This window comes from Bufo gargarizans, chromosome 1, assembly GCF_014858855.1.
Source record: "Bufo gargarizans isolate SCDJY-AF-19 chromosome 1, ASM1485885v1, whole genome shotgun sequence".
NCBI lineage: Eukaryota > Metazoa > Chordata > Amphibia > Anura > Bufonidae > Bufo > Bufo gargarizans.
This window is the reverse complement of record NC_058080.1, coordinates 389208998-389235195: the sequence shown is the minus strand read 5'-3', so window position 1 is coordinate 389235195 and position 26198 is coordinate 389208998. Positions and strand designations below refer to the sequence as shown.

Genomic DNA, 26198 nt, shown 5'->3' with positions numbered 1-26198 from the left:
TTACTTTCCGATCATATAACAACCACATGCCAGTCTACAGCGGGGACCATACTCTGCCTGATGGCACCATCTATGTGTATGCTTGTGTGGTTACCCATGTAGGTCCACCACTTATTGAAAATGCATCACTAAAGTCGCCTCATTTCTGGTGCAATAAATAGAATCACTACAAGGCACTTACCATAAAAGTGCCATCTCTATTAATCTTCCATAATGTTAATGCAACAGGATACATAGGCTTTACTGGGCCCCTAATTGGGCAGACTAGATGGGCCAAATGGTTCTCATCTGCCGACCACATTCTGTTTCTAATCTCAGATCTGGCACCTCATTTCTGGTGTGCTGCTATTCTAATAATTCTTTTAATTTAATAAAAGCATCACTTTACTTGTAGATACTCCTCCTTAATGCTATAAGAAGGGGGATTTCTAGTTCTCCTGATGCCACCCTAGTGACTTACTGTTAAAGGAGTTGTCTCACTTCAGCAAATGGCATGTATTATGTATAGAAAGTGAATACAAGCCACTTACTAATGTATTGTGATTATCCAATTACCTCCTTTGCTGGATTCATTCATTTTTTCCATCACGTTATACACTGCTCATTTCCATGGTTACGACCACCCTGCAATCCATCAGCGGTGGCTGTGCTTACACACTATTGAAAAAAGCAACGGCCTCTCTGGTGGCCGGGACTGTGGGGGCTCACATAGGCTGGTTCTTTTTTCTATAGTGTGCAAGCACGGCCACTGCTGATGGATAGCAGGGTGGTCGGAACCATGAAAATAGGGTTGCACTGGGTATCGAATTATCAATACCCAATCGATACTTTTGTACCGGCATCGATTCAGTACTGGGATTTGCCATTCACCGATACTAGGCTACGCTACTGCATGGTACACTACAGTATCAGAACATGGGGCGCGCACCATGTTCCTTCAGCAGCACAGGGGAGAAGTAAGCTGTGCCACTGCGGGGGGTGAGGAGAGAGGGGCGTAGGAGGGGAGGGGCTGTGATGATGATGAGGATAACAAATCCATTAATACAAATACAGGAGGCGGGTGCCGGGGGCTGAATCACATACTTTGCACCCGACCTCTGTGACAGGGAGCTGCGATCAGCGGCAGCTTACACCTCAGGTGCAGCACCTGAGGGGTCAACCGCCGCTGATTGTAGCTCCCTGTCAGAGGTCAGGTGTCGGGTATGTGATTCTGCCCCCGGCACCCGCCTCCTGTATTTGTATTAATGGTTTAAAAACATTGGTGGCGCAGTAAGTCGTCACACACACACACACACACACACACACACACACACACACACACACACACACACACACACACACACACACACACACACACACACACACACACACACACACGCACGCACACACGGTCCCCTCCTCTTCATTCATTGATGGTGCATTGGCAGTTGTGATCGAAGCCCTGTGACTTCACTGCTGGGGCTCCGATCGGTTGCCATGACTCTACTGAAGCCCTGGCTGCCATGGTAAGCTCCCTGCTGCTGCGGGCCCAAGGCAGCAGGGACAGTGTAAAGTCCTATTCACCCTAAGGCCCCTTTCACACGGGCGTCATTTTTTTTGCCCGGATAAGAGCCGGGTGCGTTGCGGGAAAATGCGCGATTTTTTTCTGCGCAAGTGCAAAACATTGTCATGCGTTGCACTCGCGTGAGAAAAATCGCGCATGTTTGGTACCCAAACCCGAACTTCTTCATAGAAGTTCGGGCTTGGGATTGATGTTCTGAAGATTGTATTATTTTACCTTATAACATGGTTATAAGCGAAAATAATAGCATTCTGAATACAGAATGCATAGTAAACCAGCGCTAGAGGGGTTAAAAAAAAATAAAAAAATAATTTAACTCACCTTAGTCCACTTGCTCGCGAAGCCCGGCATCTCCTTCTGTCTCCGCTGCTGATGAACAGGACCTGGGGTGAGCTGCTCCATTAAATACAGGTTAAGGACCTTCGATGACGTCACTCCGGTCATCACATGGTACGTCACATGATCTTTTACCATGGTGATTCACCATGGTAAAAGATCATGTGATGACCGGAGTGACGTCATCGAAGGTCCTTAAGCTCTATTTAATGGAGTAGCTCACCCCAGGTCCTGTTCATCAGCAGCGGAGACACAAGGAGATGCCGGCTTCGCGAGCAAGTGGACTAAGGTGAGTTAAATTTTTTTTTTATTTTTTTTTTAACCCCTCTAGCGCTGGTTTACTATGCATTCTGTATTCAGAATGCTATTATTTTCCCTTATAACCATGTTATAAGGGAAAATAATAATGATCGGGTCTCCATCCCGATGGTCTCCTAGCAACCATGCGTGCAAATCGCACGGCATCCGTACTTGCTTGCGGATGCCATCCGATTTTCACACACCCCATTCATTTCTATGGGGCCCGCGTCACGTTGAAATCGGACAATATAGAGCATGCTGCGATTTCAACTGAACGCACAAGTGATGCGTTAAAAACATCGCTCATGTGCACAGCCCCATCGAAATGAATGGGTCAGGATTTTGTGCGGGTGCCATACGTTCGCCGCACGGATCGCACCCGCACGGAAAACTCGCCCGTGTGAAAGGGGCCTAATAGCTCTATTAGGCCTCTTTCACATGAGCGTGACTGGATGCGTTCAGTTTTTTCTGCGCGGGAGCAGTGCGTTTTGATGCATTTTTCACACGCATGATAAAAAACGGAAGCTTTGCAAACAACATCTCCTAGCAACCACCAGTGAAAAACGCATTGCATCCACACTTGCTTGCGGATGCAATGCATTTTTCACTGAAGCACCATTCACTTCTATGGGGCCAGGGCTGCGTGAAAAACGCAGAATATAGAACATGTTGCGTTTTTCATGCAACGCAGAACTGATGCGTGAAAAAAAATAAAATAAAACGCTCATGTACACAGCCCCATTGAAATGAATGGGTCAGGATTCAGTGCGAGTGCAGTGCATTCACGTCACGCATTGCACCCGCGCGGAAAACTCGCTCGTGTGAAAGGGTCCTTAGGGTGAATAGGACAAGGGATCAAAAGATCCCAGGTTCTAGCCCGTAAGGGGATACCCCTTTCCCAATTTCATATATAAACTATAAATAAACATATGACATTTCACCGCGCCCGAAAAAGTCCAAACTATTAAAATATAAAAAAAAATATTTCCTATGCGGTGAATACCATAACAGGAAAAAAAAATTTAACTGCGGGATTCGGCAATTTTTTTCCATAAAATGTGTAATGCACGCAGCTTTTTTTTTTAGTTTTTAGTTTTTTTTTTTTGGTTTTTTTTTCGTGTGTTGTCGAATGGTGTCGAGTATTGCAATACTTTTTTTTTATTGTATCGAAATCTAATCAAAATGTTTGTATCGTGACAACCCTACATGGAAACAGGCAATGTATAATGTAAAGGAAAAATGAATCCAGCCAGCAAAGGAAGCAATATGGAGGATCACAATACATTAGTAAGAGGCCTTGTATTAACTTTCTCTAAATGATGGATGCCATTTGCTGAAGTGACACAGCCCCTTTAATTGTGAGATTAAACCGCTTTCCACCTGTAAGAAATTACAATGAATAGCTCACAAATAACAATTGTGAATTCAGAGGTGGTGTAAGTACCCGGCACCACAAGTACTGTTCATACCTTCTTACCCTACGCACCTCAAAAGTGGTTTTAAAAATGGGGGGACCATTACAAATGTGTCACAGCTTTAATCTTTCGTGTGGCCTTTTCTTCTAACCTTAAGCTTTATAGATTGGAAAGATATGAAGAATGCGTATCGGTCTATCGTGAACTCATCCGTAACTCTCAAGATGATTATGATGAGGAAAGACAGACAAACCTGTCTGCAGTGGCCGCTGCTATGAGTCTCTGGTCAAAGGCAAAGCCCGTAAGTGTCCTCCTTTAAGGGGATATTATTTTAAGGCTACATTCACACGTCCGTAGTATTTTGAGGATCCACAAAACACGGATACCAGCCCGTGTGCATTCCGCAATTTGCGGGCAGCACATGGCCGCCGCTATCATAGAAAATGCCTATTCTTGTTCGCAATTGAAGACAAGAATAGGACTTTTTTTTTTTTGTTTTTTTAACTACGGATGCAGACACCACACGGTGGGCTGTCTGCATCTTTTGCGGCCCCAGTAAAATTGCGGAACGGATGCAGTCTTGGTCATACGGTCGTGTGAATGAGCCCTAATGTGTTTAAAACGTAAAAGGAAGTCTATTGCTGTAAGTTATCAGGTATACTCCATCAATGACCTCTTTCATGTATTGTTTTATAGGAAGACCTTGGTTTGCAGGAGACATCTTATGAACTTTGCTACAATGCTGCCTGTAGATTAATTGGACAGGGGAGGCTGAGGGAAGCAATGAAAAAGCTGCGAGAAGCTGAAAGTAGGTTCCCTTTGTCCCACTATGCAAAACACATGCTGATTTAGTTTCCCTGTCGGGGTCTTGCACCTTATGCTAACTTTGTGAATGATGGTTAAGATGGTAACAAGTACACCAGGACCACCAGCACATGCATAGCATGCACACAGGAAGCTTTACTTCACATTTAACAGAGGGCAACATGGGCATGGGGTTTGTGGGTTCCCTCCCTTCTGTTTTTGTTTAGAAAGAAGATTGCACATTGTCCCAGGTTTATGACATTTGTATGAGAAGTTCTGCAAACTTCATAATATACAGGGTGAGGCAAAAATCTTGGGACTTCTTTTTAACTGGTGTAATTTGGGAGAAACTGCATTATTTGGCGTAGGAAACCTTTTCGGCCGACATATTGAATTCAGCTCGGGTTTTTCCAGTGGGAAGGGGGTCACGTGATATATCAGTCTTGGCTAGAATCTTCTCAGAAACACATGGAAGTGTCCATTCGAACTATCTTTAACTGATGAGGTGTTAAGCAAGGTCAACAGTTCTAAAGTGTTTTACATCACGTGTTCTGTGTGTCCACATGGTTTAATATTTAATCCAGTCTTTGCGAACACGCTGAAGATCCACAGGTGATGCTTCTTTACATATTGCACATGGCTCACCTGAATGGCAAATCCTACAGTGCTGGACTAAGATACAAAATGGAGAAACCCCCTGCACTGGAGTAAGATGCATCTAATGTATTTGGAGACAGATGCCTCTTAATAAATTAGAAGCATCTCTGGCACTCCATTAGCCGGAAACTGAAATCTACGCCAGCCAGGCATGGGCCAGTTTCTGACAAAAGTTATAATAAATTCGGCAGGCTGTGTTGAGTCCCGCCCCTGCTGTTGGCCCCATCTCCTCCACCCCCAACTTTTTTGGTATGTCAGGGTACTTTCACATTAGCAGCGGGGGAGTACGGCGGGTGACCAGCCTGTCGGATCCGTCTTGCTGCTAGTTCACGTGTGCGCCCCGGACCACCGCTCCATCCTCATTGACTATAATGGGGGCGGAGTTCTGCGACAGCACGGCAGAGCACTGCGCGACGGAGCGGCAGTCCGGGAGCACACGTAAACTAGCGGCAGGACGGATCTGACAGGCTGTTCATCCGCCGGAACAGCCTGCCGGACTCCCCTGCCGCCAGTGTGAAACTAGCCATAGAAAAGTGTTGAAGCTCCAAAAGTGCGCCATTATTTTCCAGATTAACACCAGAAAAGTGCTGTAAATAGAATCAAAATATCCTTGTTCGACTGGTGTATACCCCTATTTAGGGTCCATTCACACGTCCGCAATTCTGTTCCGCATTTTACGGAACGGAATTGCGGACCCATTCATTTCTATTGGGCCGCACAATGTGCTGCCCGGCTCCGGAATTGCGAATCCGCACTTCCGGGTCTGCAATTCCGTTCCTGAAAAAAATATAACGATAGGCATTTTCTATTAAGTGCCGGCGATGTGCGGTCCGCAAAATGTGGAACGCACTTTGCTGGTGTCTGTGTTTTGCGGATCCGCAAAACACACACGTGTGAATGGACCCTTAGTCAAACGGCATCATATTGTTTAGTGCATTTTGGATAATGGAACGACCCTGTCCTTATAATATGATGTCCATACATAGGAAGACCTGCTTTAATTTGTTTTATTTTTTGGCTTTTTAAGATCTCTGCAGACAATCCATTTCAGAAGACACGGTGAGTATAATTTTCTAACCTCTGTGACTTATATTACATTTTAACAGAAGATAATTTATCTCCACTTTTATTTTCTCAACTTGAAAACCTTAAAAAGGAGCGGCCTCCTCTTCTGACGTGTCAGTTCTAGTAACTACTTGCATTCCCTGTGTAATACCAATTCTGCAGCATCTATTCTTATGACTCTATGCGGTTCTATTCCTGTATTATTCCTGCTAGAAGTTTGCAAATTAATTGCCAGCAGTCTGCAGTAAAGGTACTGCTGGGTGTTACCAGTAACAGGTGTGTCTGACTGTCCATTCAATGCTGCTGGTTTTATACTGGCAGGGACACCCCCCCAACTGGTAACACCCATCTGTACCTTTTACTGCAAGCTGCTGGCAATTCATTCATAAGTAGGAATGTTAAAGGACTGGCACATCATAGAGTAATAAGAACAGATGCTACTGAATCTTTATTACATGGGGAATGCAAGTAGTCACTACCGTAGACCTATCAGGAGAGGTGACAGGTCCTCTTTAAGCTAAATTACCCTTATATGTTCTCAGGATTTGACAGAAGAAGATATAGATGCTGAACTGGCCATCATTCATGGTCAGATGGCATATGTCATGCAGCTCCAGGGATCCATAGATGATGCACTCCAGCTTTACAATCAAATCATCAAGTTAAAGTAAGGGTTAAATAGAAGTCCTCTCTCTCTCTATGTACCTGTGCTGATAGCCTAAAGGTGTTGTCCCATAATATAAACTTGTACCCACAAGATAGAGAAGTATGTGTGGGTTGGGCATGCACAGCGCTGCTCAATTCATTCTTTATGGGACTCCTGGAGATGGTCAAATACAGCACTTTCGTATCTCTGGCAGTATCGATGCAGCCGCAACATGCATGCTTGACCACTGCACCATTTATTTGAGGGACACTGATTACATGGGGATGGGGTTCCAATGTGGGTCCTAGTTGTCGGAGCCCCAACAATCGGATGCTTAACTCGTATCCTGTTTGTATTTTGGGACAACCCCTTTAATGGTCTCCTTTCTTGCAGGCCCACTGATGTCGGTTTGTTGGCTGTTGTGGCAAATAACATCATAACTATTAACAAGGTTTGTATAGTTTCTTTATTTTCTGGTTTTGTATTTTTGTTTTTAAGTGAACCTTTTTTTTTCCACCTATTAACTGTCTGTCATGTTCCTCCCTTTTACTAAGGACCAAAACGTGTTTGATTCAAAAAAGAAGGTAAAGCTGACTAGCGCTGAAGGAGTAGAACATAAGCTGTCGAAAAGACAACTTCAGGCCATAGAATTTAACAAGGCTTTGCTGTCCATGTATACAAATCAGGTATGTAGCTTTATGTAAAACCGTTCATCTTATTCACAGAATGTCCAACAATAACTTCATTGCTTCTTTTTATTTTAGGCAGATCAGTGTAGAAAACTGTCCAGCAGTTTACAAGCTGAGAATCCCGAGAATCTTCTTCCTGTTCTCATTCAGGCCGCCCAGCTTTGTCGTGAGAAACAGCATGCGAAAGCTATAGACCTTCTACAGGTAGGTATACATGCCTATAAAGCGGCCTGCCAACCATTAGGGTATATTCACATTCAGAGACTGGGTGCCAGAAAGCTGCAAACGTTGCAACTATGTGTCAATGCAATAACGAATCTCTAAAAAGGGGTGCAGATTGGAGCCAATCTGCACTGTTAGGGTTTCTACAACTTTTTTCAGAGACGGTAGGGCTTCATGGGAAAGGGGTTGGACCTAGGATGCAAGGTTTTGCACCACAATTCTGCAGCAAAGTCGGCCAACCAATAGCACACTGTCCTCTCTGCAGGAGACTGAAGGCTTTCTTTTTAGTCTTTCTCACTTCCTCTGCTGCAGCGAGGGGAGAGAGAGCCCATTATGTGAGCACTCAGACCCACATCAACCAAAACTTTTGATACTTCGCTGTGATGCATCAAAAGTTTGGTGAAAGCTTAGTGACCCTCTAACATGATATTTTAAAGTGTCCACTTTCTTTCTATTGATGACCTATTCACACGATAGTTTCAGGTTGGCGGGGGCCTGTACAAGCGCTGCCTTCTCTTCTCTGTTTTCCTGCTTGCTGTTGCAACTGCAGAGGTGAGCAGTCTAATTGCAAGTATGGCGTCATGGCGTCCTCATTCACTTCTATGGGGTGGCTCTGTCCTATTCACTTGAACAGGAGTTGTCCGATAGATGTAAATGGAGACGCCATACTTGTATTTGGACTGCTCGCCTCTGCAGGTGCAACGGCAAGCAGAGAGGGAAGAAAAGGCAGCACTGGTACGAATGCTTCTTTCTCTTCTAACAGCTGATCCACAGGGGTGCTGATTTAATATTAATGACCTACCCTGAGCATAGGTTGTCAATAGAAAAAAGCAGTCAACCCCTTTAAAGGAGTTGTCTCACTTCAGCAAAAAGCATTTATTATGTATAGAAAGTTCATACAAGGTACTTACTAATGTATTGTGATTGTCCATATTGCCATATGCTGGCTTGATTTGTTTTTCCAACTTATTATACACTGATCGTTTCCATGGTTACGTCCACCCTTGCAATCAATCGGTGGTGGTCGTGCTTGCACACTTTAGGAAAAAAGCACCAGCCTATGTGAGCTCCCATTGTCTGGGCCACCAGAGGTCGTCTCTTTTTCCTGTAGTATGCAAGCATGACCACCACTGATGGATTGAAGGGTGGTTGTAACCATGGAAACAAGCAGTGTATAATGTGATGGAAAATATAAATGAAGCAATATGGACAATCACAATACATTAGTAAGTCCATTGTGTTAACTTTCTCTACATGATAAATGTCACTTACTGAAGTGAGACAACTCCTTTAAAGGGATTCTGTCACCTCCCCTAAGGCAAAAAACGATTTAAAACCAGCCATGCAGCACAGCTTACCTGGATTAGGCTGTGCTGTTCAATCTTGAAATCCGTCCAGCAGTTAGTTCAAAAAACGAGTTTGATCAATAAGGAAATGCGTCCTGAAGGTGCCCAGAGGGGCGTTTTTTTCTTCTGAGAGAGCCCAGTCCCGCCCCTTTTTCAGTGCCCAGCCCGCCTTCCTTTTACTTCCTAACCGCCGCCCCCAGCCTGCCACAGCCTCCCCTTCCTCTCCTCCCCCTCCCTCTTGCCGAACGAAGTCTCGCACAGGCGCAGTACCCACTGAGGGCTGCGCCTGTGCGATCATCAGGAGACTGAGGGCGGCAGCTTCATCTTCGTCACTGGGCATGCGCCGAGCCCAGTGACGTCCGATGCTCTCTCTTCCCTGCTGACTGAGGGAAGAGCGAGCATCGGACGTCACTGGGCTCGGCGCATGCCCAGTGACGAGGATAAAGCTGCTGCCCTCAGTCTCCTGCTGATCGCACAGGCGCAGCCCTCAGTGGGTACTGCGCCTGTGCGAGACTTCGTTCGGCAAGAGGGAGGGGGAGGAGAGGAAGGGGAGGCTGTGGCAGGCTGGGGGCGGCGGTTAGGAAGTAAAAGGAAGGCGGGCTGGGCACTGAAAAAGGGGCGGGACTGGGCTCTCTCAGAAGAAAAAAACGCCCCTCTGGGCACCTTCAGGACGCATTTCCTTATTGATCAAACTCGTTTTTTGAACTAACTGCTGGACGGATTTCAAGATTGAACAGCACAGCCTAATCCAGGTAAGCTGTGCTGCATGGCTGGTTTTAAATCGTTTTTTGCCTTAGGGGAGGTGACAGAATCCCTTTAAGTCTTTTCATGATCAGGCCAATTTCACACAAGCATATTTAGCCTAGGAAACGCACTCTATGTAAATGCTGTGTTATCTACTGCTCCACTGACTGAACTGACAGCAGCAGCATAATTATTTCCAATGCTCTGACAGCATTACGTGAGTATAGTTGAGTAAACGCGGTCTGGCAAATCATTATGATGCTGGGACTTCGGTCAAAAATACAGCCATGACAGAGGGGGTTTCCTGGACTAAATATGCTTGTGTGAAATTGGAAGTTGGGTCATTAACCCTATTTAAGGCTTGGGTTTATCAACATTTCCATTTTTAGCTTCAGTCTAGAACAGGGATTGGCAAACTTCGGCACTCCAGATGTTCGGAAACTACAACTCCCAGAATTCCCCAGTCACTGCTATGTTTGCATGCTGGGGGTTGTATTTTCAGAGCAGCTGGAGTGCCGAAGGTTTCAGATCCCATTGTCTTGGATATAGATATTATGGGGCACATTTTCTGATACTGTCTAAGGCTACTTTCACACTGTCGTTTTGGCTTTTCGTTTGTGACATCCGTTCAGGGCTCTCACAAGCGGTCCAAAAAGATCAGTTTTGCCCTAATGCATTCTCAATGGATAAGGATCCGCTCAGAATGCCTCAGTTCGCCTCCAAAGCAGAATGGAGACTTACCGGAGGCAGACACCAAAACACTGCTTGCAGCGTTTTTGTGTCTGTCTGACGAAACTGAGCCAAACGGATATGTCCTGACACAGAATGTAAGTCAGTGGGGACGGATCCGTTTTCTCTGACGCAATCAGGCACCATAGAAAACGGATCCGTTCCCTATTGGCTTTCAATGGTGTTCAAGACGGATCCGTCTTGGCAATGTTAAAGATAATACAAATGGATCTGTTCTGAATGGATGCATTGGGTTGTATTATCTGAACGGATCCGTCTGTGCAGATCCATGACGGATCCGCACCAAACGCGAGTGTGAAAGTAGCCTAAGATTTATACAGTGTAAACTTACAACGTCTTAGAATGCAGCAGATTTCTCACAGTAGCTGATGCTGGATGACTAATCTAGTGCTTTGGTAGACAATAGTTGGTGTATACTATCTATTGGTTGGTTACTTTGTACCATATGGATGCAGTTCTTTCACACATTGGTATATCTTGGGCCTTTTCCAATAAGCCAGAGAAGGTGGAAATGGTGTCTAAACCAGATGAATTTGGTGCACAACATGTCGGTCAGTTTTTCTCACAATTTAAGGCACCTTTAGCTGTATTTCAGTAAAATAAACTATGGCTATGTTTATAGTCCATAGCCGTCGAGATGCACAGGTCTGCATAGTAGCTGTAGACACAAAACTACTATTTTTATCAAGTCACTTTTTTAATTTTTATTTACCTTTTTTTTTTTTTATTGCCAAAAAAAAGCCACCATCCGCTTTTGATCTTTATCTGAAATATATTGTCTCATCTGTCATACTGAATTCGTTATGAATGTTAATATTTTCATAGGAATTTGCTGATCAGAATCCAGAGCATGCCACCCAAATTAAACTAACAATGGCACAGTTGAAACTCGCACAGGGTATGTTTACCAGGAAATGAGATGTTACTGTCTCTTTAAAATGATAAAACGTCAGTATCAGCTAAATGAATTATTGTTTTCAGGTAACGTAACCAAGGCATGCATGATCATGAAAACTATTAAGGAACTGGAGCACAAACCGGGCATGGTGAGTTCTAGTCATTTTTATTTATGTTTTGCATGGGTTAATTACAGATTAACAAGAGGATGAGGACATGAATTGGAACAGCTAATCCACTTTCAGCATACTCTAAGACCCCAAACAGTCTGCAATATCTTCATTACATCCACCTAGGCAGAAAACTAAGATTTTTCCATTTTCCTTGTGCAGTATTCGTTTGGGATTTCTGCAGTAGTTTTTAAATTTTTTTTTTTTTATTTTTTTTTTTTATTTTTTTTTTTTAAATGACGTTTCCATTAGCAGAATGTGTTGTGGTCATTTCTGATCCACATGTACATAAAATCCATTAAAAGCCACTATTTCTTGGTAGTCTCGAATCCTAAAGTAAAAATGTTAGGCACAGAGGCTTAAAATTGTCTTGTGTAACCTCCCATAGAAGCAGACCACTCTATGGTGACCATGGGAAAGGGACTGGCACTGACCTTCTGTTTCCTAATGTATTTATTGTATTTTCCTTCTGCCGCTGCTAGGGGAACCCCCTTTGTGTGGGTCCCACAGGGTATTACTTATCAGGCCTCATTCATCCAAACTGACTTACAGTTTAAGGGCCCATGCGCGCAAACATATTTTTTATTTATTTTCCATTTCCGAGCCTTTTTTTTTTATTTTTTTCCATATTTGGAGCTATTATATAAAAAACGGAATTTACTTTCAGTGCATTCTGTTTTCATATGGCACTTAGCAATTCCACAAAAAAACTGAAAATGTCCTATTATGGTCCGCATTACAGATGAGGATGGTACTGTTCTGTTATGGGCCATACGTTCCATTACACAAAATGCGGGACACGCGCAGCCGGTATCAGTGTTTTGCATATCCACAATTTTCGGACCGCAAAACAGCCAACGGTCGTGTACATTAGCCCTAATTCTGAGTTGCTCAGAGCAACCAGTGCTCAAGCTTTCATTTTACAGTGTCTCCTATAGCTGGTAAGTACGTCAGCCATCAATTATCCTGTACAAAACTGCACAAGGTTCTATTCTTCACGGCCCACCCTGGAGTTGTATCCATATTCACTGAGCTCCTCCTGGTGGTGGCTACAAACAGACAGATTTTTACCCATGAACTGTGAAAAGGAAAGGATGGCATTTGTAGAGTGGGTTAGTGTTATACATTTATTTATGCCAGTTATCTGCCTTAAGCGGTTCAAGACTAGGCCATTTAACCCCCTCCCCCCTTTTTGACCAGATGCATTTTCCATTTATTTAGTGCATGCATATTCAAAACATTTTTCCCATTCAGTTATATAAATAATTTTGTTTCTATTACATTTCTTTTAATTGCTGATTTTGTCCTGACATATTAGCCCCAGTTACAGTGGGAACACAGGCTGTTGAGGCTCATCGGACAGCTAATCTGGGTTTACCAAGTGCCAGTGGCTCCTGAAGTTACCCAACCCCCTGCAATCACATGAGCACAAGGGCCAGAGCAGGAAAAGGCATTGCCTCTTCCTGATCTGTATAAAACGTGCTCTTTGAGCTCTGTGTATACAGCAATGGAGAAGGCAGAGATGGTAATAAACCATCTCTGCTTACATTATGGGGAGCCTGGCTGACACGGACACTGACAACCGGGTCCCCATTCCTACAGCTGCATTATCTTGATGTGGCTGCTAACTCTGCAAGGATGTTCAGAAGGGTTCTTCCAGAGTTAAATGTGGACTGCCTGGATGTATATTGTCAACAGGCAGTCCCAAAGTAGTAAAGGACTTTAAATAATATGGCATTTGGACTGAGCACCATACTTGTGTATTGCGCCTACCATGACTTGTGTATTTCTACTTAGAAGGAAGTCAGAGAACAGAGCCAAAATGGCTTTGTTCACCTAAGTCTTTCTGCTTCTGAAGGTGTGGATGGGTCTACTAGCACACGGCTCAAACTATTATTTCTTTCTGGTCATAACTGGGCAGTCAAACGTTTAGTTAACCATTTTTGGAGCCTTTTGTAGGTACATTCCAGTCCAAAGATGTTAATAACTGCTAGAACCCTAGAAGTTTTATATTGCTACGTAGACTTTGTCAGACCTTTTATCAAGTCTGCCATCTCAAACATGCAAGATTTTCAGTTTTACTTTATTTTACTTTGTATGCACTTTTTAGTTGTGTTTTTAGTGTTTTTATCTTTTGTTTCCCCCTCTAGGTATCCACATTAGTGACTATGCACGGCCATGATGAAGACATTGACAGTGCTATAGAAGTGTTTAACCAGGCAATCGGTTGGTACCAAGAAAAGCAAGTAAGAAAACATATATTATTAGTATAAATGCTGAAAATGGATTCACTATGTACTTTTTATATACAAGTCCAGATGTGTTTTTATCTTATTTTATAATGGCCCCTTAACCCTAAGTTCACACCTGAGCGTTTTACAGCGCGTTCAAACGCGCTGTAAAACGCTCAACACGTGAAAACCAATGCTTCCCTATGGCCCTGGTTCACACTCGAGCGTTTTACAGCACGTTTGAACGTGCTGTAAAACGCCCGACGCATAAACAAGTTCTTGAGCTTTTTTGGGGGCGTTTGTCGCGCGATTTGGCCTTAGACTCATTAGACAACACTGCAGTCAATCACACAAACGCGCGTCAAACGTGCGTTTACTATTGCAAAAAACGCGCATAAAAACGCGCGACAAATGCGCGTGTAAAACGCGCGTCTGAGAAACGCTCAGGTGTGAACCCCTAAAGGGGCTGTCTCGCCTCCTCATTTCAGTCCTCTGTGCATGGCTCCCGGGGCACTTCCTGAGCTGTAGTGGGGGAGGTTCCTCTGCTTTGAGTGATGCAACAGGCAAGCAGTGCTAGGATAAAATAGTCCCGCCCCTTGCCTGCACATGTGCGCTCCTGAAGCTGCTAGTGTATCAGAATCACTAGCAGTCTCAGTGGAGCAGACCCTGTACAGATGGTGACAACCAATTATAAGAGGTTCTTATAGGAAAGAATTACAGTGGAGACTGAGAGGTGGCCGGGAACGGGAGCTAATGTGCATGCGTGCGGTCCCGTGTGCACTTGCTCCATCAATTCCCGGACGGCTTTTTTTCTTGCTGTGCACAATCTCTGCCATCGCTGCTGCATTGCAGCGGTGCCCATAACCCCTAGAGATGAGTAGTCTATAAAGAGAAAGAAGATAGTGGGGACCAGAGCTATTACTGCTAATGCATCTACATTAGTAAGTTACTTTTATCAATGTTATAACGATAATAAATATAACTTGATGAGGTGACACAACCTCCTTAAAGAGGTTTCCCAGGCTCCTAATAGTGGTTAACTCTCCTCAGGATAGGCAGTTGAAGTTTTCCCTCACTAGGAATTAAACCTGGGCAGCAGTGGTGGGAGCACAGAACCTTGCCACTAGACCAGGAGGGTTTAGCAGATGATTTTGTGGAGGACTTTCAGTCTTTACTAATTGTGCCTAGCAACAGCAAAGTAGGGAGCGGACAGTCGGCTAAACCCGCTAGGTGACATCACCTGTGCCTGCATTTACTATCTTGCAGTACACTGCTTTGTTTCAAAAATGTGCATTAAGAGCTTCTAGTTTTCCCTCTAGTGGAATTGCCAGCAGTCTGCAGTAAAGGTCCAGCTGGGCATTACCATTTGGTCTGTCTCTGCACAGTCTGACCATGTCCATTCGGTGCTGCCAGTGTCGGACTATACAGGGACCCACCCCCAACTGGTAATGCCCATCTGTACCATTATTGCAGACTGCTGGCAAATTCATTCATAAACCTCTATTAGAAATAATAAAGGAATGGCAGAACATTAGATGCGCCAGGATTGTAACATAGAGAATGCAAGTAGTTACTAGAGCAGACATGTCAGGAGAGGTGAAAAGCCCTCTTTAACTTTTGACTAGGCCTCGGTATACAAGGGTATACCACCACCCTGATCTGTAGTTGTTTTAGATGGATTTAATAAAATTTTATATATATATTATAATTTTTTTATTTGAGGTGTGCTATATTGCTTCATATGTGACTTTATAACTCTTTGTGCCGTCATATCCCTTCACACATGTAGCACCTAGGTTTAGTTTTCTATTTTGTGGTTCCCTTTCTTTTTTGCTTTTTAATACTATCCTTCGGGTAGGTCATCGGTATCTGGATTGTTGGGGCGTCAGATCCTCCACCAAATAGGTATTGATGACCTAGCTTAAGAATAGGTCAACAATATTGGGAGCCTGAGAAATCCCTTAAACCAAAATGAATGAGCATTTTTTTTTTTTTTTTTTTAATAAAGACAATTTTATAATATTTTTCCAACAGCCAAACTCTCGAGCACACTTAGCCCTAATAAGAGAAGCTTCAAACTTCAAATTAAAACATGGCCGAAAGAAGGAGGCTATCACCGACCTGGAACAACTATGGAAGTGAGTTCCTCTGGATCTTCATGTTTTCTAGGCTATTAGGTGAAGGAACAATGCAGTAATCAATTTTCTCATTTTATTACAGACAAAACCCAAAAGACATTCATACGTTGGCGCAGCTAATCTCCGCATACTCCCTTGTAGATGCTAATAAAGCAAAAGTGTATCTTTTTCTAATGGTTTTCCATATGTAACATTGTGGTCAGATAGGTTTTGTTGTTTGTATGCAATTATGGTTTTTAAAGGGGTTTTCTGAGACTTGTCCTTTTGGACAGGTCATCAGTATGTGATCTGTGGAGGTCTGACACCCCGGACCCACGCCAATCAGCTTCCTCCTTGCAACTGTGTCTAGACCATGTGACGTCATGTTCATCGGTCACATGGCCTAGGCACAACTCGGCCCGATTTAAATTGAATGGGGCTGAGCTGTGATACAATGTACGGCACTATGCTTGGTAAGCTGCAAGGAGGCTAAGGCACTACTGCGAGCGCCGCTGCCTTCTCAAACAGCTGATTGGCAGGGTCCCAGGTGTCGGACCCTCGCCGATCAGATGCTGATGACCTATCCAAAGGATAAGCCATCAGTATGGGAAAACCCCTTTAAGAGAGTATCAGTGGTATTCTAACTACTAACCTTCATGGCTGTACATCTTCCTTACATCACACATTCAGTCTTAGCGAGCATCTGCCTTCATCTGACTCTATGCACTTGAAAGTGGATGTCGATGCCTTAGAAAATTCCACTGGGGCTACATTCATCCGGAAAAAAGCTGCTAAAGTGGCTGGAGAGCAGGCAAAAGTGCAAGGGTATGTTATTTGTATACTTTAGAAATAGATTGCCCTGAATAAATGAAATGATACATTATCATAAGTTCTTCAGATCATACTGTAAAAAAGGACAGATACTCAAATGAATTACAGAGCATGAGCAGGAAGACTTGAAAACATTAGACCCAATTCAAATAACGATTTCCCCGCTATGTTATGTTACTAGGGAGAAAAGCTCTGTACATGCGGCTTCTGATGGGACATGACTTTGTTTCCTCTTGCATTTAGTACAGAAAATGATTATAATAATAAATAAAAACTATACGGTAGAGACCCCATGCGCCTCTGTTGGATCCCTATCACTTCCTTAGGCATGAGCTCTTCTTTTGTAAACTGCAGCCACACTGTTTTCTTTACTGAACACTTACTATTAGAATCACATTATATGACATCCCCTATGGTAGCCACATGTGATCCATATGGCAATAAACCATAGGTTTTATATCTGGATCTATATGTATCTTTTACCAATTTCCTTTGGTTTGGAATCGGAAACATGGTGCATATGGGTATTTGTGTTAGAAGTGAAACCCACGAGAATAACCTCTTGGTTATGTAGCCAAGAAGAGCTATTTCCTGTGAAAATGACCCGTAGTTGGTTTTCTGTCAGACAGGCATTCACATGGCGGGATGTACAGTGTAATTTATTGCACCTCTTTAACTTTTTTTTTTTTTTTTGTCCTATCCAAAACAGGCAAGTGGAGATTAAGAAAAAGAAGAAGAAAAAGAAAGGTATTTTTTATTTTTTTTTTAATAAAGAAATAATATAATATTTAAAAAAAATATTATGCATCCGTTGTAAAGTAAGGTTCACACAGGGGAGGGAGGCTAAAGAGTGGAAAAGTGTAAAGGAAAGACTTCACTTTTTCCAATTCTTTTTACCTAACAAAAACTGGATAGCGTGGACCTGGCCTTAATTTCTGTTTTGCTGCAAATATAAATATTAAAAATTGTTAATTCCCTACACAGAGTGTTTGCTAGGTCGACATGCTTCTTGCAGTTTGCCTTCTTGGTGAAGGAATGGGTACGGTCAGCCCATGACAACTGGTAACCTAAACATACAGGGGGGAATCTATTAAAATAGAAATTTGTTCGCTTAGCCTCATTGGATCAGCAGATAGGATTCCTGATCAGTTGCAAATGTTTCTCCTAACCCATAGAGAGGAACCGAATCCTTCCCTGCATTGGGATACTCTTAAAGAGGATCTGTCGCCTCTGCTGACTTGTCTGTTTTAGTACCTACTTGAATTCCCCATGTAATGGCAGTTCTGGAGCATCTGTTCTTATTACTCTGTTATCCCCTTCCTTTATTATTCCTGCTAGAAGATATGAATGAACGGCCAGTATTTTGCAGCCAAGGTTCAGTTGGGTGTCACCAGTTGGGCGGTGGGGTGTCCCCGCACAGGTCTTACACTATCCAGTCAGTACTTCCAGTATCTGATCAACAACAGGTAACGCCTATCTGGACAATTATTGGAAACTGCTAGCAAATTCATTCATAACTTCTAGAAGGAAAAATAAATGACTGGTATAACCTGGAGTCTTAATAATAGATCTAGAATTACATGGGGGGTGCAAGTAGTTACTAAAACAGACATGTCCAGAGAGGTGACAGGCCCTCTTTAAAGGGGTAGTCCGGGCTTTTAATATTGATGACCTATCCTCAGGTCATGAATATCAGATTCGGTGCGCGCAGTGTGAATGTGCCTTCTCTTCCTGCTCACGGTTGATGTCTATGGCAAAGCAGCAGCGAGCAGGAAGACAGAAGGGAGACTGCACATGCACACCGTCTCCTCATACAGCTGATCGCCGGTGTCTGACACCCGGTGATCTGCTATTGATGACCGATCCTGAGGATAGGTCATCAATATTTAAAAGCTCGGACAATCCCTTTAAGAGATTTAAGGGGCGGTCTACAATCTTGTATAACAAAGAAAAAAATAAGTAGAGGCGAAGTTCTACATTTATATGCAGCGATCTCCTCCACAGTATGAGGACGAGGGATTGCTATCCCTTGTATTCATACAGCTGCAGTGTTTCTGGGCAGCAGATTGCTGTTTAGACAGCATGCTCTGCAGTCCAAAAACATTTATTTATTTGCAAGCACTAATAGTTTCACCCAATGAACGAGCAAATTGGCTGCAGATTGTCGGGAATGAGCATTCGCAGGAATATTCGTCCCTGATGATCTGCCTGCATAGCCCATCTAAAGCAACCTTTAGTCAGAATTCCGGAAAATGATTCTTATCTGGATGATATTTCTCTCATTGTCAGACATGCAGCTATTACTTGAGATCAGCATAGAAGAGGTTGTTCCAACCACTGTTGTCTTAAATAATGGGAAATCTCTGGGGCCTGATGGCCTTCCTAAAGAGGCCTATGATGGATACCTGTTGACTCTGGCATTACTATCTACTTACCTGATTGCATTACAAGAGGGTGCACTTCCTACCTTCATTATGGAAGCTGGTTCTTCTGTTAAAACCACATAGAGATCCGTTAGAGTGTGCATCTTGTAGACCTACCACTCTTAGGACATGCTATTGAGATAATTAATGAGTTTGGCACTTATTCAAGTTTACAGGTGAATTGGGATATATGCCACTCAGGAGATTCGGATGGGAGGGTCCATCTCACTTAATAAGATTAAAAGTGGTGGACTTCTTTTTAAAGGGGGTTATTTCACTCTATGTAACCAATGATCTGTCCTCTGTCTAGGTCATCAGTATATAATCAGTGGGGGGGTCCGTCCCCCCCACGGATCAGCTGTTTGAGAAAGCTACAGCACTCCTGTGGGCTCCGCAGCTTACCCTAGGCCAGTGACGTTGTGACCATCGGTCACGTGGTCTAGGCACAGCTCAGCTCCATTCATTTAAGTAGCCGTGATACATCATAAGTGCCCACATCAGGGTTTGAGGGGTTTGGTGTAACTCACCTCTGGTACAGTATTCACCTCAGAGGTATTGTCAAGCCTTATTTAGACGTCGCCAAGATGCTATACTGAATGTTCCTCCCACACAACACTAAAACATTTGTATTATTGTGATGGCCTCCGCCCAGAGTTAGATTTCTGAATGCAACTAATTGGAATATATGTTGCTACTGGCCCTGTGTGACCGTGTGCTTAAAGGTGCATTCCCATCACAGACAATGGGGGCATATCGCTAGGATATGCTTCCATTGTCTGATAGGTACGGGACCCGCACCTACAATGAGAATGGAGCAGGCGCCGCCGCCCTCCATTCATTTCTATGGGGCCGCTCGGCTATTTCCGCCTGTCCCATAGAAATGAATATGAGCAGGAGACGGGCATGCTCGGTGCGCTCCCATTCACTTTGATGGGAGCAGCGCTTGGTGCTGGATGGACCCTGTGAAATCCGGGGTCCTCCAGCCACAGTTCTCCCCGTTCTGTTCTCCTTGTAGGAGCGGGTCCCAGAGGTGGGACCTGCACCAATCAGACAATGGGGGTATATCCTAGCGATATGCCTCCATTGTCTGTGATGGGAATACCCCTTTAATTCTCCTGATACCTCTACTATACTATTATGTATGTTTATGTACACTGGTGGCCAGGATCATTAATATATTGTTTTTGTGCAAATATCAGTAAGACATGTGTATGTAAAGGTTTTATTCTTATATTACATTTACTTTTCAATAAAAACGAGTATAAAATATTTTGGTATGCCACTCTAAAAGGGATTCAGTCACCACAAAATATACTGTTAAACCAGGTACAATGCCTTAGTGATCCCTTGCTTCATTTTACTTTTATTCCCTATTCAAATAAGCTTTAAGTGCAACAAGGGCAGGGTCAAGCCACTCTGTGCACCCTTGCTCCACTGCCAGCCCCTATATCTTCTTTAGTGACCGGACCAAGTTCCTGCATAGTCATTTCACCTGGACCAGTCAGTCGTGAAGGAGAGGGAGGCTGGCATAAAAAGCAGGAGGAGCAAGGGGTGCACAGAGGAACTTGGGCCCGCCATTTGTGCCCTTCACTCTTCATTGGCATATGTGTGTATTTCTCCAGAATAAAGCAATGGTCCACTAAGTGAAAGGTATGTGTATATTCAGCTTTCCTGGTAACAGACTCCCTTTTAATAAAAAAAATAATAGGCTCCTGCCTTTTTAATGTTTAATGCGTCTCTTAAAGAGGTCCATGCGCAGTAAACTTAAATCCATGCCATCAAGGAGCGAACAAAGATTTCTGGTGTGATTATCTCTATTTAAGCTGTATATTATCATATAAATTGAAACCTACCATATAAACATGATCTAAATGTCTCCACTGTTTTATATCCATAAAATAGGAAAGTTACCCAAGAATTATGACCCCAAGGTTACCCCAGATCCAGAGCGATGGTTACCTATGCGAGAGAGATCCTATTATCGTGGCAAAAAGAAGGGGAAGAAGAAGGAACAGATTGGAAAGGGAACTCAGGGAACCACATCTGCTGCAACTGCTGAACTGTAAGTGAGACTTGGCTCATCTAACAGTGTCTTCCATTCACATGATGGGCAAGTCAGGTGATAAAAAGAATTTCTCGCCCAGTTTCCTTGGGTGACACAGAAGACCTTGGGTATAGCTCATCTCCCTAGGAGGCGTGACACTAAGCAAGAACTGTTAGCCCCTCCTCCACAGCTATACCCTCAGCCTGGAGAGAGAGACTGTCAGTTTTTAGCTTAGTGTCCAAGGAGGCAAGACACTCCCTGCTCTGCAGGGCTGTTTTCTCCTTGTTTTAATTTTTACTTTTTTTCTTTTCTTTTTGTTCCAGAACATCAGGGACAACAGAGACGCACTAGACCTCTCTGTTTCTCCCGGGGTCGAGCTGCGCCAGTGCCGGTCTTCCGCATTGCTGCCTCCCCCACAGAAGGCAAGGTGGATCAGGGCATCCCAGCTCCCCTACATCCCGCCAGCACAAGGGTCGCTCGCACGCCAAGTCCCTCTTCCAGCGTCCTGCCACTGCGGTGCCAGTAGCTGAAGGGGCGACCCTGCTGGAACGGACCGAGGGTGAAGACGGCTGTGGTGAGAGATTGGCTTCTCCAGCCCTACGTCGTCGTCCCCCCCCCCCCCCCCCCCCGGTCTCCTGCGTGCCTGACCCGCATACTGACAGGGCCTCTGGACCCTTTTGTCCCTGCTAGCCCTAGGCTGGCCCCTGGCTGCCACAGGGCGACATTCTGCTCCCTCTCCTCCCCTCCATAGGACATTGGCACCCTTCTCCCTGACAAGAAGAATGCCTGGGGAGCTGCAGAGGTTCGCACCTAGCTGCCCCTGACGTAGGGGTTATGCAGGCTTCCCACCCTCACAGACCTGGTCTCAGGGTCCCCCTCCCTCTTACCGGCCACTGCTTCAGGGAGGGCCCGCGCCTTGCTGCCCCTGACCCATCACGGGCACCGGTCCAAGGGCAAGGTGGTTGTGGCTGCGGCCATATGGAGCGCTGTTCTAGGCCAAGGGCCCGCTCCAGGGGTGAAATGGCTGCCGGGTCATCGCTTCCGACAGCGGGTGGGCACCGCGGCCTACAAATGAGTGCTATGCCTCAACAGCCCCCGGCCGACCGTCGGAACATTCCGGTCGGCCGGGCGCCGCAAAATGTTGTTCCCCTCCTGGGCGACACTTCGCGGCCGCGATCCCACTTTATCCGGGTTCCTGGCTCTTCCGGCCCGCGGGGTGGGCACCCGCGGCCGGTATGTGCCGCTCCGCAGGCCCGGCCGGTACTTTTAATACTGTGCGGCCCCGGTCAGCCGGGCGCCGCTAAAAATTTAGACCCCGGCTTCACGGCCTGTTAGGCCGCAAAATTCGGGCCTCTGTTGGAGGGGGCTGGAACTTCTCCGGGCGCAAATCTTCCCGCCTGGAGGTTCCCCCGCCCCCAGAGGATCGCAGTGCCGCCCCCAGGCCGGATCCCTGTTAACCCCTTGGGTACAGGCCGGCTTCCGAAGGGCCTGTGTGGCTTTCTGCCTCAGTGAGGCTGGGTTATAATAAATGAATAAAAAAAAAAAAAGGAAATAAATTTAATTATTTATTAATATGACTTGTGGGCTGCGCAGGACACTGCAGCCTCATCTCAGAGTGCTGCCTGTATACATGCCCCCCTTCCATAGGTGGCATGGTGTCGCGCTCCCCGGCTGCGGCGCTGCCAGGGTCATTTCCCCTTCTAGGCGTTTTTTTTTGCCCTCACCGCGCTACGGCGCTGGTCAGTGCATGCGGCCTTTTCTGTAGGGTGCCTGCCATGTGCAGGACCCCCCTCCTGGCGGGATACTGCACTCTCCTTAACTGCGGGTTGGCCTTGTGCATGATCGCCCTTTCATTGGCGGCCTACTGCAGTTTCTCCGGATACGGTGCTGGCCATGTGCACGACCGCCTTCCATAGGCGGAACACGGCAATTCGTTGCCGGCCATGTGCGTGACCCCTTCCATAGGCGGAACGCTACACTCTCACTGGATTCGTTGCCGATCATGTGCATGACCCCCTTCTTAGGCGGAATATTGCACTCTCACCGGATTCGGTGCTGGCCATGTGCACGACCCCCTTCCTTAGGCGGAACGCCGCGCTGTCTCTGGATTCGCTGCCTGCCATAGGCATGACTCCCTTCTGTGGACGGCATTCGGCACTCTCACTGGATTCACTGCCAGCCATGTGCATGCCCACCTTCCATAGGCGGTATGATGCACTCTCATTGGATTCACTGCCGGCCTTGGGCATGCCTCCTTCCCTGCTGGCGGCATACATACACTCCCTCGGTCGGTGGTTGTTCTCTCGCCGGTACGTTGTTGGCCAGGTGCATGAACCCTATGCATGGCGGGGTGCTTGCACTCTTTCTGGATCCGCTGCCGGCCATATGCATGACCCCTCTTCCGTGGGCGGTGTACGCACTCTCACTGGATTCGCTGCCGGCCATGGGCATGCCTCCTTTAGGTGACATACGCACATTTTCACCGGCTGCTCGCACTCTCCCTGAATGCGATGCTGGCCATGTGCATGGCCCCCCCCCCCCCACCCTTTGTGTTCTGGGCGGCATTCTGCACTCTCACCGGATACATTGCTGGTCTTGAGCATGGCTTTCTAACATGGGTGGAACGCTTGTGTTCCCATTGGATGCGGTGCTGGTCTTGTGCGTGACCACCCCTCATTCCAGGGGCGGAATTTTGCACGCTCACGGGATTCAAGGCTGTCCTTGTATGTGCTGTGCTGGACTTGCTCATGTTCCCCCTTCATTGGTGGAGTAGTTGCTCTCTCACGAAATTTCGGTGTTGGGTGAATTGTTGCACACTCACTTAATGCTAGGATAGCCCTGTGCATGACCCCCCTTTCACTAGGTGGACCTCCTGTGTTCCTGCTGGATACTGTGTGGCCATGTGCATGGCGCCCTTCTGGGCGAAGTAGGGTATGCCCTACTTCTCTGACGTAGTTACGACCTTGGGCATCACCCCCTTTTTGGGGCGGGCCCTTGCACTTTTGCTGGCTGCAGTTTTGCCAGGTACATGTCCCCCCCTTTCGGGGAGGTCAGTTTGCGTTCTATCGCATTCCTTGCTAGTCTTGTGCATAACTCCTTTTCAGTTGCACTTTCGTAGATACTGTGGGACTCCGTGGCTGGCCTTCTTCGCTGAGTGATATTTTTGCAGTGAGCGGACGTTCCTGTGCGTTGTTTGGGCCGTGTATGCCTTCTCGTCCCGTAGGTGGGTTAGCCTTCTCACTGCTTACGGGGCTACTCGTACGTATGCCTCCTTTCCCCCTGCGACATACTTTTTCTCTTGGGAGACGGTGTTTGCAGCAAGCCTTGCACTATTCTCTAAGGAGATCATTCTGTCCACCTGTGTGAGCCTAAGGTGTTGTCCGATAAGCAACAGATGCATACCTTATATTTAAGTAGGCGGGCTCTGCTGCTCGCTCCTGCACAGGGCTGGGTGGTACTCACTCATTTCGTTGGCCCTTCCGCCCGGGGAGTGTTCGTGGTTCCTAGATACGTACCCATTCGTCCTTCCGCGGCATTGTTTCCCTGCGCTAGTGGTCACATGGTCGAGAGTGCTGTCTGCAGCGCCCTTCGCATTTTATGTTGGCTCTGGCAGGACTACGGTCCCCTCGCCTAGTACCTTTTCCTCCTCTTCGGGTGCAGTGTGGTATGATTCTTTCCGGTTGGCGCCCTCTGTGTTTCAGTCTGATCTGCTACCAGGTTCGGGCTGCTCTTCTTGGGAAGGTCACCCAACTTCTCTTGGGTGCTCGCCTACCCAGGTCCGGAGGACCTCCGCCTTGAGTTCTTCAGGGTATTCAAGGCGGTGGACCGGGCGTCTCAGTGTAGCGGTGCGCTGCTTTTGAGCTGTTCTATGGCTTCTCTGTTGCCCACTCCTATGCCGGCCTCTGTCTCGACCGCCTTTTCTCGCCGGTTCTGTTTGGCTCCCACTCGGTACAGATCACTCCGATGTGGCTTCTGTTCCGGCCGCGCTTCAGAGGCTGTTCCTTAACTGCCCTTCCCTCGGGGGAGAGCGTGGTTGTTCAGGTGGATGGTATTGGTGTTCCCTTTGGGTCCCCCCTTGTCCACACTGGTTGTGCTAGCTGCGTACCTAGTTACCGGGTCTACGGCGTTCTGTCCTCCCGCTGGGTGCAGATTGCGTTTTTTGTTTTCAATTCTAGGCAATGTTTCTGCTATGGACTTACCTTCTCGGCAGGGCTGTGGAGTCGGAGTCAATTTTGGGTACCTGGAGTCGGAGTCGGCAAAAAATGAACCGACTCAGACTCCGACTCCTACTAAATTTAAATTGGAATAAAAAAATAAAAAAGCAAGTTTAAATGTCCGAATTCATAAACAGTTATAATTAATGACTTCTCTACTGTAAGAATAAAGGCCAATGCATGCCTCACGTAACCGCAAAACAAACGCGTTCAGTGATGTGAAGAAGCATGCTTTTCATATGCTTCACTATATGGCACGCAATGCACAATTAGGAGTGGCAATACATATACTTTCCATTGTGTTGTGTTCTGATGTTACAGGGAACACAATGCCCATGGTTTACCTCGCCTCTCACTGATAAGGGATTAAGTAAATGTGTTTTGCAGGACTAGAGACACTTGTATAAGTGGAGGGTCAATAGTTCAAGACTGAAGCTGTAAACCATGGATGTCAAACTCATGGCCCTCCAGATGTTGCAAAACTACAACTCCCATCATTCCCTGATAGCTGTAGTATGCCCAGGCATGATGGGAGTTGTAGTTTTGCAACAGCTGGAGGGCCACGAGTTTGACATCCCTGCTGTAAACCATTGGAAAAACTGCTGTCATTCAGCTAAGGCTATAAAACGTGTAAACTCAGAATGTTATCTTAAACTTTAAACATGACTATGGGATTCTTCTAGGGAAATCATGTTTTAAAATAAATGTCCCTTCTTGGATCCTCCCACTGCCCTGT

General features: G+C 45.8%; 1 protein-coding gene across 1 annotated transcript in view; it reads left to right on the top strand.

Annotated features, from left to right (window-relative positions):
• Nucleotides 1-26198, top strand: part of SRP72 (signal recognition particle 72) — a 38779-nt gene that overhangs the window by 7297 nt on the left and 5284 nt on the right. The window contains exons 4-18 of the mRNA XM_044270744.1: nt 3770-3913; nt 4309-4420; nt 6101-6132; nt 6681-6805; nt 7178-7235; nt 7339-7470; nt 7549-7677; nt 11361-11433; nt 11517-11581; nt 13753-13848; nt 15868-15971; nt 16054-16131; nt 16641-16775; nt 17491-17528; nt 21107-21266. Of these exons, the coding sequence (XP_044126679.1) occupies nt 3770-3913; nt 4309-4420; nt 6101-6132; nt 6681-6805; nt 7178-7235; nt 7339-7470; nt 7549-7677; nt 11361-11433; nt 11517-11581; nt 13753-13848; nt 15868-15971; nt 16054-16131; nt 16641-16775; nt 17491-17528; nt 21107-21266 (1481 nt within the window). The remainder of the gene's footprint in view (nt 1-3769; nt 3914-4308; nt 4421-6100; nt 6133-6680; nt 6806-7177; nt 7236-7338; nt 7471-7548; nt 7678-11360; nt 11434-11516; nt 11582-13752; nt 13849-15867; nt 15972-16053; nt 16132-16640; nt 16776-17490; nt 17529-21106; nt 21267-26198) is intronic.